Source organism: Gracilinanus agilis, chromosome 1 (assembly GCF_016433145.1).
Source record: "Gracilinanus agilis isolate LMUSP501 chromosome 1, AgileGrace, whole genome shotgun sequence".
Lineage (NCBI taxonomy): Eukaryota > Metazoa > Chordata > Mammalia > Didelphimorphia > Didelphidae > Gracilinanus > Gracilinanus agilis.
The window spans coordinates 446,350,675-446,366,573 of record NC_058130.1 but is presented as its reverse complement, the minus strand read 5'-3'; the positions used below and the strand labels follow the sequence as shown (position 1 = coordinate 446,366,573).

General features: G+C 36.3%; 1 protein-coding gene across 1 annotated transcript in view; it reads right to left on the bottom strand.

Moving 5' to 3' along the window:
- TRIO (trio Rho guanine nucleotide exchange factor) overlaps positions 1-15,899 on the bottom strand; it is a 515,315-nt gene that overhangs the window by 171,568 nt on the left and 327,848 nt on the right. Inside the window, exons 12-13 of the mRNA XM_044665522.1 lie at positions 4,511-4,680; positions 3,132-3,306 (exon numbers count right to left, since the gene is read on the bottom strand). Of these exons, the coding sequence (XP_044521457.1) occupies positions 3,132-3,306; positions 4,511-4,680 (345 nt within the window). The remainder of the gene's footprint in view (positions 1-3,131; positions 3,307-4,510; positions 4,681-15,899) is intronic.

Here is a 15,899-nt window from a genome sequence, read left to right as displayed (position 1 = left end):
CTCAGCTCTTTCCCAATTCCAACACTTTACTCTGCCAGCTAAGTTAAAGAAAAATAGAAGGGTTTCTTAGATATTTAAAGTCTAAAAGCTTGTTTAATGATTTCTCGCTTAGTCTTTGATTTAAAATCATTCAAATTTTTTTAAATTAGTGTTTATCAAATTTTATACAGGGATTTTTACACCGATTTGGTGTATTGACTTTAAGATATCTTTAATTTTGTGGCAAAGAAATGGATATATACTTAGTTATTGATTAGAGGATTGCAAATCTGGATTTTGTAGGGATTTTGACCTAATAGTATATAACCTCTTTTGTTTGCAGGTTAAGGACACTGACGCTAAGAGAAATCAAAAGGCTGGCCCAGTATAGTTAGTGTTGGGGTCAGGATTTGAACTTAGGTCCTCTTAACTCTCCACTAGACCACAAGGATAAAGCAGTAGTATTTCTGATTCACTTTTCCAAATACTTTTCTGCCAGAAACAGATCATTTCCCAATTAAAAACATTGATTATTTTCTCATTTTTAGTTGCATCTACCCCAAATACAAAGTGAATTTTCAAAAATCAAAATGGCAGCACTTTTATAAATTTCTAATGGACATCTTTGTTTTGCTCCTCAAGTGAACATGTCCAACTAAAAGAAACATGATTAAAAAAAAGAAAAAGAAAAATCCCTTTGAAGTAAAGATTACAAAAGAAAACAGGAATTACTTATTTTTTTGTTGACCCAGTGCTCCTCTGGGGAGGCCTGTGCTCATTCAGACATGGGATCCTCCACTAATCTCTGGTTTTCAAGATACCAAAAGCCATTCTAATTCTAAGAGATTTGGTCTATAGCTAAGTTCTAGTCAACACTACATTTTTCCAGAGAACAGTGTGTTTAAGAAGATATTGATTTTTAAAATTTCCCTTTTAAAAACAGAGAGAAGATTGACTTTAAAAAAAAACAACCTCTTACCTTCTGTCTTAGAAAAAGGGCAAGGGCTAGGCAAATGAGGTTAAATGACTCACCCAGGGTCATGCAGTTAGGAAGGATCTGAGGACAAATTTGAATCCAGATTCTCCTATCTGTAGGCCTAGCTGCCCCAAAGACTTCCTTAAGTAAGGTTCCTCCTACTAACTTGAAAAAGATCTTAACAAATATTATGAAAATGCTCACAGGAAACTTGGCGCCAGTTTTGAATGGGGAGGTATCCGTATCGCCCAACAGAATCACTCTTCCCAATGAAGAGTTTTGGTGGCTCTAGCTAAGGATAAAGGTTAAAGAGCTTGGGGCGGAAAGAATCCTTCCTAAGCCGAGATGGAGCCCACAAGAGGTGAATTACTGAGACCACAAAACCCCTGCCCGTCCCCACTGATGACCTGATATGTAAATGAGGGAGTCTGCTTTAATGTCAAAAAATAAATTTTAGTAGGTGTGGATGTACTTAAAAAAGAGGCACCATAATAGTGGCAAGAATGACAGGCTGGATCAAGGAAGGTCCCGTTCAATTCGTTCCTCTGATACTTACTAGATGTGTGATCCTAGACCCATAGCTTCAACTCTCCAAGCCTCCGTTTCCTCACTCATACGGTACAGATAATACCTCAAGTACTGTAGAATCTGAGTTCCGTGACGATAGAGACCGTTTTTGGTCTTTCTTGTGCCCATTATAGAATCTGTGCGTGACCATCGTATGCATAGGAAAATATTGTGTAACCTTTAAAGTACTGTATAAGTTTGAGATAACACTGTTAAGAGTTGTATGTCACATTGCTGTGGGGAAGCCAATTCTGCAAGTTTTAGCTACTACTAAGACGCCTGGGCTGGTTGAAAACACCTCCAAGAAGTGCTAGAGTCAGCAGCAGGATGAGGCATCAGTCACTGCCCATGAGCTGTCTGACAGTTCCACTTTCCTCAGAAACGCTGCCATAATTTAGTCTTAAGTGAGACTTGGCTCCTTTCATCATTATCCACGGTCAGCCTCAATTTGGGTTTGCCAAATTATACTTACTCTTGCTTGCACCTCCACGGTTCAAAAAAGAAAGAAGATATGTCTCCTAACACAGACTTCATAACTACTCCCTTATTTCTGGTTAAGGAGTGATAAAGAGATCCTGCAACCCTTTCTGCTATTGTGGACCATTTCTGCACAGCAACTACTCATAAAGTGAGACTTTCATTAATGAAAAAAAAAATTTCCCTATTACCTAATATTTTATTGTCACTACTCCAGATTTTTATTTCAAAATATTTTCATTCTCGAAAAGAAAAGAAAATAGTACTCCTGCCTCACTTTTCCATGTCGATGCCTGTTCATCTAATTCTGCCGGTCACATAGAGAAAGGAGTACTCTATTATAGTTCAGGCATATCTAAAGTTCCTCTGTTAATGAACCATATGGAAATAGGTTTTGTAGGGTAATACATGTATAACTCAGATTGAATTGCTTGCTTGCTCTGGGTGAGGGGAAGGAAGGAGAGAGACAATGTGGATCATATAACTTTAGAAAACTTATGTGGAAATTTGTTATTATGTGTAATTGGCAAAAAATAAAAATAAAAAAGTAAATTAACCATGTTGTATTTTAAGTTTCTTTTAGGAAAAAAGTCCCTTTTATTTCTTTTCTATTTCTATGAAAATGACAATACTTATAAATTTCTTTTTCTTTTAAAAAAATTTTTTTTAAACCCTTAACTTCTGTGTATTGGCTCCTAGGGTGGAAGGACTTATAAATTTCTAATGGATGTCTTTGTTTTGCTTTTCAAGTGAACAAGTAATCCTCTTTAAATAACTGCCTTTCTTCTGGAGGTAACTGTATCAGCTATTCCTATTTGTTTTCATTTTTCTTTTTTAACTCTTTCAAAAATCAGTTTGGTGGAGAACTTCTGGGAGTATCCCTTGAACTCTCAGGCACAGCCTTAGGAACTCAGGTTAGCCATGTTGGTGATCTTATCTGTACTATCTCACCTCTGAAGGCTCTAGGGGAGATGGGAACCAGGGATTCATTTAAATAAGGGATGATTTAGAAAAGATTAGGTGTTTTCTTGCTTTTGGCATCTTCCTGAGAATAAGCATTTGTCCCTTTGAGCAAAGATCCACCAAGGGAAAAGAAACCAAATTTGAAACAAAACAAAACCAAGTTACTCACATCTATGGCATCCCTTTCAAAAATACGCAATTGCAAGAAGAGTTCAAGTTTGATCTTTCTCTCCTGAAAAAGTTCCTCCATCTGAGACTGGGCCTCATCCAGCTGCTGCAAGACTGTCTCAATATGATTGATGGAGCTGTTGTGAGGGGTCTTGTTACTGGAGATGGCAGAATCCCTGTTAAAGAGCAGATGAGGGAAGTGGGGATTTAAAAAAGACAAACAGGAATTGAGCGAGAAAGTCATACATTGTTAGGAACACAGGATCAGATCCGGCAACTAAAAACCTCAGTGGGAAGAAAGCAAGCAGGAAGTTGGACTTCTTGTCTTAGCACATGTAATAAGTTGGCTCCCTTCAACAACAAAGTTAAGCTTCTGTCCCTGAGCAATTCTGTCACAATATTGGGACTAAATTTTCTAGCTTTGGTTCTTGGGGTGGTTTTAACAATTTAATCTTATTATTCAAACATGAATGGATTACTTGCCCTCCTGGCCATTTCTTTTGTTTTTGTTTTTGTTTTTCCTTTCTAGAAACAAAGATACACACTCAAACACACTTTCTACACCTTAAGGTTTAAATTGCTTAGGAGAGATTAAACTTTAGCTCAAAGAACTAGTCTTAAACACATACTGTGTGCATAAAAACCCTTTTCATGTAAACTTTCTGGGGAGAAAATACAATTCCCTTGTAAACTTACAAACAACCTTGTAAAGAAACTGATTCAACGAATGAAATCCAGAGAATGAAATTTAAAAGAAAAAAATAGAAATAACAAAAAAACATTGTGCTTCACCAAGGGAAGGAATTTGCCTCAGCAAAAGGGAAACTGGTTTTACTAAGCATAACACTTGGCATGTGTGTGAAGTTTAAACTTAATTACTGCCTCAGTCTGAGTTATAAGAGGCTGTGCTGAAAAGAATGATGCTTTTCGCACCTGACCAAGGTAATTTATACTCTCTATTCCTTGACAGACAGGTTCTGAGTAGATTTAGGTGAAAATTTATATTAATTATAATTTCAAGTTTTAAGTTAAAATGAGGGGAAGGAAAAAGATATTTATTGGGAAAAAGATAAAATAGTTTAAAAAGTATTTTTGGTTCTCTATAAGGGCAGTGTTGTGAGAGACCAAAAACATACATATGAGAGGGAGAGGAAAAGAAAAAGAAAGAAAACAGAAGATTTTAAGAAGAGGTCAAGAAGAGAGGGGGAAAGATAAGAGATTCCTCATTGTCCTTTGTATCCAAAGATAAGACTGTTGATGGTGCTTGCTATTCCTGCAGGTGGGTTGAGGATAATAGGCAGTGGCTAGACAAAGGAAATATGCTGCCAGGATTTTATGATGGATGGCTTATGAAATGAAAAGGGCAAACAAGGGACTCACCTCAGTTGTTGGATGAGATCTTCCCCCTCCTTGATCACATTGACGGTGACCTGCAGGGTAGTCTGTTGCTGTTGACCAAATCGTTTGATCAAGTCCTGAACAGCCTCCACTGACTCCGCATAGACATCATCCAGCAGTTCTTTCTGTAACTCTTCTAGCCATGTCCAGAGCTAGAAGGGAGAAAATGAGAATAAATTGCCCAGTGTGGTGGAGGTTCCCAACCTGACTAGCAGGCAGAGGCTGGCTGACTTCAGAGACAGTGGGCTGGTGCTGGAGCTCTGTGTGACACTGACTGGGAGGGAAATGGTGGTATAATGCTCCCAGAGAGATGGAAGGAAGGAAGGAAGGGAGAAGCATCCCAATAGCAGTCAAACTGCCAGAGTGACATATGTACCAAAAAAAAAAAACAAAAAAAAACTTACAGAGCTTAAAGTGTGTATATGTGTGTGTCTGTGTAAGAGACAGAGAAACTGAGAAAACTCAGAAAGAAAATCAGAAAGGTTTCAGAAAAAATGTTAGAAAAGAGAAAAAGAAAAAGAAAAAGGAGAACATTTCCCCCCCCAATATTTTTTGTGTTCAAATGGCAGTACAAAGGAAAAAAATCCTTCTTAAACAACAGAAGCATTTGTTAAATGCATAAAAAAAAAAACCAATCCAACATTTTCTTATGCTAATTTAGCAGAAGAAGGTTATTTTATTTTAAGGGAAGCTCAATAACACAGTAGAGAGAGCCCTGTCCTGAAGTCAGGAAGACTCATCTTCCCCAAGTTCAAATGTGACCACAGATATTGGCTATGTGACCCTGGGCAAGTCACTTGATCCTGTTTGCCTCAGGTTCCTCATTTCTAAAATGAGCTGTAGGAGGAAATGACAAACCGTTTTGGTATCTCTGCAAAGAAATCCCCAAATGGAGCCAAGAAGAGTCAGACATCACAGAAAGTGATTGAGCAACAATTTCATTTTTATAATCATTGGTTAGTTCCTAGAAGGTTCCTCTGAGTAAGGTAGGCAATTAAAAACCCCTTGAATTATAAGTGGGAATAGATTTGAACTGTTTGGAAATTAAGAGTTTTAATAGCATGTCCTGTCTTAGAAAGGAATAGTATAGCTCAATGGTTACAATGGGTGTGATCGCACATGAACCGATTGATTTGTCAGCTCCCAGATGAAAATTATCTTGCTGATAAAAGAAATAAATCCTAGGATTTAGGGTGAAAAGTAACTTTAGTCCAACTATGTATCTAGTCTGCCTCCCTAATTTTACAGACGAAGGAACTGAAGATAAGAGACTCTTTTCAAGATGATACCAGTAGTTAGTACCTGAGATGTTACAATTACCCGGATTTCCTGACTCCCAAACCAGGCCTCCCTTCACTAAGACCATACATGCCCTTCACCACCATGCCAACAATATATTTTAAAAATGTTTACTGCAAACTATTATTACGGAGGTCCTATGGGAGTTGAGTGGGTGAGGATTACTTGTACCAACTGGGCATCACTCATTAGACTGTGTATGATACTGCTGGGAAGATGGTAGCTACTTAGCCCTTAGTGCTAGATAACTAGTGGTAGGTAACTAACTATGTGCATTCGTTCATTCAGGACTATGTGGTACATTTAGGGTAGGTAGCCCAAAATGAAAACTTAAAGAAATTAAAACTTCTAGAAAGCAAGAAAAAGTTAATGCCTTCACAAGTATGTAACCATAGTTCTGCATAATTTATACATAAAAACAAAAGACATCTCACAGGCACATTTAATCAAGAGTGTCTTTTATCAAGCAAGTCAAAGCAGCAAGTTTTTGTTTTTTTGTTTTTTTGTTTTTTTTCCTGAGACAGCTCTCACGGATTGTTTAACCACTATCCACATTTGGGCTAATAGGACATCAAAACTGTTGTATTTTTGTTGGAACAACTTGTGCTGGTATTTAATCTTTGTTTCCAAATTGTTGCAAATCTTAAAAAAAGAAAGAGACAAAGCACTTTTTGTGTGCCAAGAAATAGATTAAAAAGTTAAGCCAATCATTAGTTCAGAAGGGTTGACTATGAGACCTTGGGTACTTCATATGCATTGTTATAGCTTCTTTATTCAATAGATAATTTTTTATAGCTGATTAATTGTTCAATATTGTGGAGGCAAATAAGTCAAATTTATATTTTGCTAGAAAAATTGGTTATAAATGATATTTGTTTAAAATAGAGAAGTAAAAAGAATATTTTTTTTCATAGCTGCGACAACCAGAATCCTCAGGGCTTATTTTGCTAAAAATTAATATGAAAAACATGTCCTTTTTTGTATCTTTTCTTCCCATTATTTTCTGAACTAAATTATCACATATTCATATGAATGTACAGATGAAAGAGACACGAGCTTAGTTAGTGGGACTATTAAATATTAAGAAAAAGAAGACAGAAGTTATATGACTTGCTAAAAGTTGCATAGCCAGTTAATGGATCCAGAAATGGAAGACAGGGTCCTTAAATTCCTGTCATGTCCTGGGGACAGCTGGATGGCTCAGTGAATTGAGAGCCAGGCCCAGATCCGAGGTTCAAATCTGGCCTCAGACATTTCCTAGCTGTGACCCTGGGCAAGTCACTTGATACCCATTGCCTAGCCCTTACCACTCATCTGCCTCGGAACCAATACACAATTGATTCTAAGACAGAAGGTAAGGGTTTAAAAAAAAATTTCCTGTCACATCCTTCTCATTATACCACCTTTACCTTGAATTTAGAAGATTTAGAAAAAATATTTCAAAATGGTACCTACAAAAGCTTAAATAAACACATATGCTATAATAGAAATACCTGTTTCTATAGTAGCAAATAAACTGGATAACATAAGATTGTTTTAACTGCCCTAAATTTTTTGCAGACTCAATTTATAAATGATGGGGAGAAAAAAATGGCATAGACATCTTCCATTCTCATTAATATATTTTAATTCCTTAATTCCCTCACTAAAATGCCATGTAAATTTTTTCTAATGAAAACCATTTTCATCTAAGCCATCATCACCCTCTCCTTACAGGGCACACACAAAATATTTTCTAACATATCTCTGAGACAACAAAGTGATCCTACTAAAAGATGGAGATTACAATTTCAGGAAGATATGATTTATCTCCTAAATCTGTCCTTCTACTTGGTGGATGTCTATGTAAGAGGAGTGGCCATTTACAGTTGTATACTGAACATAGGGAAAATAAAAGCAATAATAGTTTACTTACCTTACTCTATGCCAACACTCAACCCTCTTTTGTATTCTGGAAAAGCCTGAGTGGATAGTCTGTCACTATTTATTTGCTAATTTAAAGGTACCCTTTACTGTGCCCAGGAACATATTGAAGGCTTCAAAAGGAAAATGAGTTTTCCTTTGGTGTACACCTGTCTGCTCATCAACCCCCAGAGCTGGTAATTGGACAGAATGTGATGAATACATAATGAATTTATACAAGAATGCTACACACTGCATATTAAACACACAAACCATTTCACAATGCTGTGACTCTAGAAAGGGGGCTGTTTTGAGAGTTCATTTTTATACTCAAGCACTCAGATGATTTTAGTGATATAAGGAAATGTTGCTTCCAAAAACACATCTTAAAAATACATGCAATTCTCCAAGAAGGTTTTCATTTCAAACTAAATGTAAAATCATTAAAAATAAGACACAAGAACTCTGGATCAAGTGAATTAAAAATTGCAGGGTCGCTTGTTTTTCCATGACTAGAATTGATACATTCCATGGGGATGACAGGTAGGGGATTGGGGAAAAGAAATAGGATTGTGGTACCTGGAAACAACCTTAGGTACAAAAATATTTAATTATGCTCACACCTCCTCCCCTCAATCCGGAAACTATTTTTCTCTCAGCATAACTCAGAACAATTTATATTCCTCTTTAGCATAATAGTCTACTGTGAATATACAAGGTGTCTCAAAAGTCTTAGTGCAGCTATAAAGTTGCACTAAGACTTTTGGGACATCTTGAGTTCATCTGCTTTATTGTATTTTCTTAATCTTCCTCCCAATATCCAACATAACACAATACCCACGGTAGAAATACACACACACAGACACACACACCCCAGGCAAATAATACTTATGCAATATCTGAAAAGTTAATCAAATGAAACTTTTATGAACTTAAGAAACTTTAGAAAACAAGTATTCTTTAAAAACAAAAACAAAAAAAAAACTCAATGATTAAAAAATTCCCTTTCTCTGAATCTTTATATGAAGTTCTTTTGAATCCAAACAATAGTTTATCATATATTGACTGCTTAGTCAGGTACACATTATCCAAGGTTTAAATATTTTTCATGCCTAAATATAGTAAGGTCTGAGGAACAGCTGTTAGAACCAGTCTGTATCCTGTATAAAATGCTTCCCTGAGGTCTTGGGGGGCTGCCATTAGTACCTGTGGTTAGACTTTTTTTCTGCTTTAAAAAAAAAATCGCTTATTCATTGCAACATCCTGGCAATTTCAATATGTTTCCATGGTGGACTTCACTCTCATTTAGCTGTTGGCCCTGTGAAACTACCAAAGAGTGGCGGAAGGGCCCACAAAGGAACTGACCTCAGGGTTATGCTGCTGAAGAAAGAAAGGGGGAAAAGAAGGGAAAGGGAAAGGGCCTTTCACCATGACGTCATTGTGCTTAAATTATATTCTTCCATTTGGAATTCTTTTTATTTAAATAGATAAAAAACAAAATTTTGTTGTTTTGAATTGATTTTTGTTAAATCTTATAGATAGAAGAGGATGTGACACACTCAAGACATTACTCTAAAAACTGGAATTACAGAAATAACTCAAAAATTTGATTTCTGCAAGTTTTACTTTGAAGAAGGAGGCCATTGGAAAAAATCACTGTAGATGCTGATGACTTAAGAGTAAATGAGATTCCATTTATTCTCAATGGAAGACTAGTAATTCACACCCTACTTTTAATTTTTATCCAGAAAAATGAATAATCAGAAAAGAAGGTAGGTTGGATCATGTGACAAAAGGGATAATTAATGGACAGGAGCCACTGAATACTAAAAGACCTAGAGGAAAGTCTCTTGTGCACTTGATAGATACTTTATAGAAATTTTCTAGGAGATATGGAAAAGTATTACACAGAGGAGAAAGTATGGGTGTCAGCTCTGTCACTGAAGAATGAAAAATCTTTTAAGTTTAGCAAAATCAAACCCCTTATCAGAAGAGATTTATCACAAATATGAGAATAGGTCCTTTTTTAAAAAAATCAATTCTTCCTGGGTCTTTTCTCAGTATCTATTCAAAAACCTATTAAAACTTTATCAAAGGTGACTTATCTCTATAAGTTTATATTAGAAAGATGGTAAATATTTAAATTAAGAATGATAAAAATTCTCTATGTTCATTCTATAGCTACTTGATGTACTCAAGTCAACAAACATTTTTTTAAGTGTTTACTATATGTCATGATAAAGAAAGGCAAAAATGTCAGCTCCCACTTTCAAGGAGCTTATGCTTTAATAAAGAAAACAACGCGTAAATAATTAAGTATATCCACACACAAGAAATATACAGAGTAGACAAAAGGTAATTCAAGAAAGGAAGATATTACTAGCTTAAAAGGAATCAGAAGGCCTGGGTTCTAGTCCCATATCTTTCATTTAAAAAGTTGAGCAGAACCCACCTAGTGGTTTCTGCTCAACTTGTTTAAGTTGACAAATTATTTAAAGGTGCTTTGAAAACTATCAAATGTTTTATGTAAAAAAGTGATGAGGTAATCATATCATTCTGCCATTTTCCAAACAAAATTACAGGTCCCCTTGGTTTAAAGATAAGCAGGCAACATAAAGTGGGGCCAGTAGGAATAAAAGTGCCATTTCCCAGAAGAATAATAAGTAGGCATTTTTGGCCATCGATTACTAGCAGAGTTTCTGAGTCTTGAAGATAGGATTGAGAAAAGAAGAGGGGAAGAACTCATCTTGAAACTAGGGTTACTGTCTGGCTAGCATCCGGCTAGATTAGCTGTGATAGGATCACAGAAGCCAGGGATACTCCTAATGAATGTGATGTGGCACTATGGTGAGGTGGTTTTGAGTTTAGTCTTTGATAATTGTTCTTATAACCCAGGAAGGGGTAAGTGCTATTCTTGAAATTATCATCCATATCATACTATACTATGGTGCAGTACACTATGTATTTTAGTTATATATAGTACAATAATTTGTGCTGAAAATACAAGCTATAATCTCCCCCACTAGAGGAAGTGAAAGGGCCCAGGGAACACTTCCCTCTATCATAAAGACTACAATAGCCCAAGAGCACTGTTAGGATAGAGGGGATGGAGGAGAAAGAAGGCTAGTTTCTAGTAGGTGATGAAAAGAAGCTAACCCAAAACAAAAGAGAAGAAATCCAAACAGAAAGTATAGGGTGAAAAGAAAGAGAGAGATGGCAGTAAGGATAAATATGTAAGAGAGGAGCAAGAACCTGTAAAAAGAACACCAGAAAAGCTAAGTCTGAGAATGAGATGAGGTCTACAAAAAAAAAAAAATCTTTAAATGACCAAAAGAGCTTGTTCTGCCTTTTAGAAGCAAAAAAGTAAATGGGTTGCTAGCATTCTCTCTTTTCCCTCTAATTATCTGTGTGCTTATGGCCTCCCTCTCAAAACCGAAATAGAATAAAAGCATTGAGAAAGGGAGAATGTTTGTTTTTGGGTATACTGTTGATTTGCACAATTGATAGACTTAACTAGAAGAAAGCGGAATATTAACAGAATGAGCTACTTAGCATTTTTTTCTTTCTTTCTTTCTTTCTTTTTTTTTTTTTTTGCTGCTGACTTTTTCATGAAGGAGAACCCTCTTCAAATCAGAAAAATTAGAAAAAAATGTCAGGAGGAACAGGAGGCACTAAATAAGAAAGCACCTACCGTAACCACTTTGAAGCTTTCAAATTGTCAATGCCATCTTCCATCTCCTGCTAGGCTTAACGACAAAAAGCCATGACCAGCAGCTAGAACCAGCTGTTTGGGAGGGAGCCCGGTGTCAGAATCAGCAATGACTGCCAGAGCCATGGTCCAAACAGGAATTAAAGAGCAAAAGGGGAGTCTGCTGAGATTGGTGGAGACGGCAAAAATTCAAGTTGGGGAGTTCAGGCTGGGTCAAGGAAAGCGGAGAGGAATAGGTCTGGGACAAATGCAGAGCATCAGGGCAAGCCAGGGTCAGAAAAACCAGGAATGTCATATCCAGAGCTCGGGGTATGCAGTGCAATAAAATGATAGTTTGTAGCTCTCAGAGCAAGCTTGGCATGTACTTGCTGCAGCAGCTTCTGTTCCTTAAAGGAGTAGGCCTGACAAAATCTAGGGCTCACAGCTAACAGGGCCAGAAAAAAGCATATCTTAAAGATATTGAAAGACCTTGTAGCATGAATTTGTAAACTGCATGAAGTCAAGAAGAAATCACAGAGAGGGAGGAAGGTGCTAAAGAGTGGAGATTGACAAGTGTTATCTCCATTTTTCAAAGAAGTTTAATTTGGGAAAATAAGACCGGCAAATTTAAGATCTCCAGCAAAAATCTGTTTTCCAAGGTGAGCTTCATAGAATTCAGACTTCCTGGAAATAGTAGGAAGAAGGGTATATTCTAGAACACCATATATGTTGAAGTAAAAGAGAATAGGGAGGAAGGAAAGGGCATAGAACCAATAATGAGATTATTTAAAATAATATCTTTGAATTTCTCATAAAAATCCCTGAGCCTCAAAATCCTGGTGTGTTTCATAGTCACTGACTCTTAGCACAGTAATTATAGAAATCCCATGGAGATAAAGGGACTAGATGGAATGCATGAAGAGTAATTAATTAAACGAATTACCATTATTGCAACATGTTAAGGTGGTAGGAGATAGAACATGTAAGAATAAGAATGTTTGTAGACAATTAGGCTAAACTTTTAGTAGGTGGGGTCGTGGAAAGAGTGTCTGGCCTGAAGTCGGGAAGACACCTCTTCCTAAATTCAAATTTGTCTTTAGACACTTCCTACCTGTGTGTCCCTGGGCAAGTCACTTAATCCTGTGTGCCTCAGTTTCCTCATATGTAAAATGGAGAAGGAAATGGCAAATCACTTTTGTATTTTTGACAAGAAAATCCCAAATAGGGACACACAAAGAATTGGGCACAGACTGAAAACAAGTGAGCCACAACCAAATCTGGCTACTTTTGGGTAGGTTGAATAATGCGAATTAGATTCAGCTGTGTCTCTTAGTGTGGAGCACCATTAAATTGTTTGATCACATATCACACATATACCTTACCAAAAACTTTGCCCCACCTCTCTATCAGTACCACCCCTAGGAAGAAACATTAAATTTGTCATGGAACTGAAGATGTCCAGGGAAAGGAAAACATAAAGACATTTAGGAACCTTGCTCTGCCACTCAGCACATCTACATGAGAGGTGTTTTCTGAAAATGTAGCTAAACCCTACTAGAATCCGACAGACTTACTTGGGTTTGAATCTTGCTCTTTGAACAACTCAAAATGCCCAAAGGCGCCAAGAGCATGGCCTGTTTAATTATCCACTATTAACACTTAACAATCCTTTCTAGAACTGACATGCTCTCTTCTAATTCTGTCTCACTTCAGTAGCAGCACAGCTGCCACCAGGTATTTTGTCTGATCTACACAATGCAGTAAAGCTTCTAGAATTACAGTTCCAACAGACAGACAGAAGTCGTAGCTATGAAATAGAGTCCAGGACTTTGAAAGATTTTGTGGGGGTAAAATTCTAACATTTTATTAGAATAATTTCATTAGTTGCTCCATATCCTATCCTCCCTATTTCTGTTCTAACTGTATCAGAGATATGCAATGAGGGCTCTCTATGAAAGGATGTAGGATGCATTCATAGAGGTTCCTTGCTTTTAATCAAAATATGATCATTATTTTGCAGGAGAAGTTAAATATGGGAAGGGAAGGTACAATGGAAAGAAAAAAGTATCAATAAGCATTCTTTCCTCTTTGTCCTAAGGACTTTCTCCATCTAAAATAATCGTATGGTTTAATCCTTCCTCCATTTACTAAATACTTGTAAATAATTGTTAGTGATAACACAAATTGATAAATGTCTCTAGTTGAAATAAAGGTAAAATGCTTTACCAGACAAATGTTAGGCTACAAAAGATAATATAAAATGCAAAAAGCTCCATGTAAAATTGATTATCTAAAAAGCCTTAAGTAATGAATAAGGCAAACTCCTGACTCTGTGTTTGAATGTTTAACTGTAACATTATGGTTTGTCACATCTGAAAACTATTCATTAAAATGAGCATTTCCAACCTTTATTAGATGTGACCCTATAATGAAAACTTACACAATCCATACGTGCCCTGAAAGAATGTATAGAAGTAAAAAAGTAATTTCAAAACATACTACTTTGCACTATTTTACAATGTCTTCTTCTTTTAAAAAAATGAAATGGAACCTGTGATTTCATTGGAACAGGAAATTCTTTGTCAGGAAAGACCTGACTTGAGAGTGACAGCACCCCCCTGCAACTTTGTATGTGACATGTATATGGGACCAAAGACCATCCCCAATCGATAGTCAAAGGACATGAACAGAGTTCTCAAAAAAAAAAAAAAAAAAAAAAAAAAAAGAAAGAAAGAAAGAAAGAAAAAAAGAAAGAAAAGAAAAGAAAAGAAGAGAAAGAAAGGTAAGAAAAAGAAATGCTTACCATCCACAGTCTTATGAAAGAGGCTCCAAACCACTAATAAACAAAGTTGAGGTTTCACTTTACAATCAACAAATTAGCAAACATAATAAAACACAGGAAGTCATTGCTAGAGGAATGGTGGAAAGATGGGTGGAGTTGTGAATTGGTCCAACCATTCCATTCCAGAAAGCAAGCTGGAATTATATGAGAATGATGAAAATGTAAGTCTTTGACTCAGTCTACATTTACCTTAGGAGGTAGAGTGGATAGAGTACTGGGCTTACAGTCATGAAGAGAGGAGACACTGAATAGCTGTATGATCTTGGACAAGTCATTTAGCCCCTCCTTGCCTCAGTTTTCTCGTCTGTGAAATGGGAATGTTAATAGCACCTCTCTTGCAAGGTTGTTGTGAGAATCAAATGCGATAATATTTGTAAAACATTTAGCCCCATGCCTGGCACATAGTAAGCATTATGTAAATGTTGTTATTATTACTCTAAGAAGAGGTTTAGTGTAGGTATTCTTGTGCTTGAATTAATGACTGTAGTTTAAAAAACAAAAAGCATCAATATTAAACAGTCCAGTCTTTTAAGGGAAAAAAAAGTAGGTAAAAAGGAAACCTATAGACTGTTAACAAACAACTGTACACACTGCAGGTTTAAGAGAGGAATTACTGACAGGCAGCATTCAAAGGATATTTTGGTATGAAGGAAGAAGTGATAAACTTAAAAAAAAATTCTGATTGGAAAAGTACAGCATTAACAAAATCATCTTGCCTAAGAACAGGTATGCTTGTGTGAATGAAATTGCATTTTGTAAATGTATATAATTATGTCAGAATTTATCTATTAATCTGTGTACATATAGAATACTGTATGTATGGAGATGTGTAATGCTATACATCTAATGCCAATTTATTTACTGTAATTATTATATGGAGTTTTCTGAGTGAACCACCTGGTCCTAGGGGGAAAGCTAGTCATAATTAATGGAGGGATATGGGAAGTGGGGACACTAATACACTGTTGGTGGAAGTGTGAACTGCTCAACTATTCTGCAGAGCAATCTGGAATTATGCCCAGAGAATTATAAAACTGTGTATACTTTTCTTAAGGTGATCAGGGGAAAAGGAAAAGTCCCTATATGTTTTACAATACTTATAGCAGCTCTCTTTTTAAAGAATTGGAAGTTGAAAGGATGCCCATCAGTTGGGAAATGGCTGAACAAGTTGTGGTATATGATTGTGATGGAATACTACTTCAATATAAGAAATGATGGGCAGGTTAATTTTTTTAAAAATATGGAAGGATGTCCATGAAGTTATGAAGAGTGAAACAAGCATAACCAAAAAACTTCTATATTTTGTATACTAACGTACAGCAACAGAAATAGTTTGAAGAATGACTTATGGATAGCTACCTCTAGAGAAAGAATTGATAAATAGCAAGAAGCAAGACTTAGTTTTATGTCTACATGTATCTTTTTTGTCAACTGATGCCTTCTCTGATGGGGGGAGGGGACTGTGGGAGGGAGGAAGTTATTTGGCTATTTTAATGTAACAAAGAAATTTAAATGAAAAGAAAAACGAGGTGGAACATAAACAGATTTCATTTGCCCTCTGGTATAAATGTCTGACTAGTCTGGCCAATATGGGGATGTAGGAGCCAGTGAAACTGCAAATTTAGGAAGGAAGAAGTTAC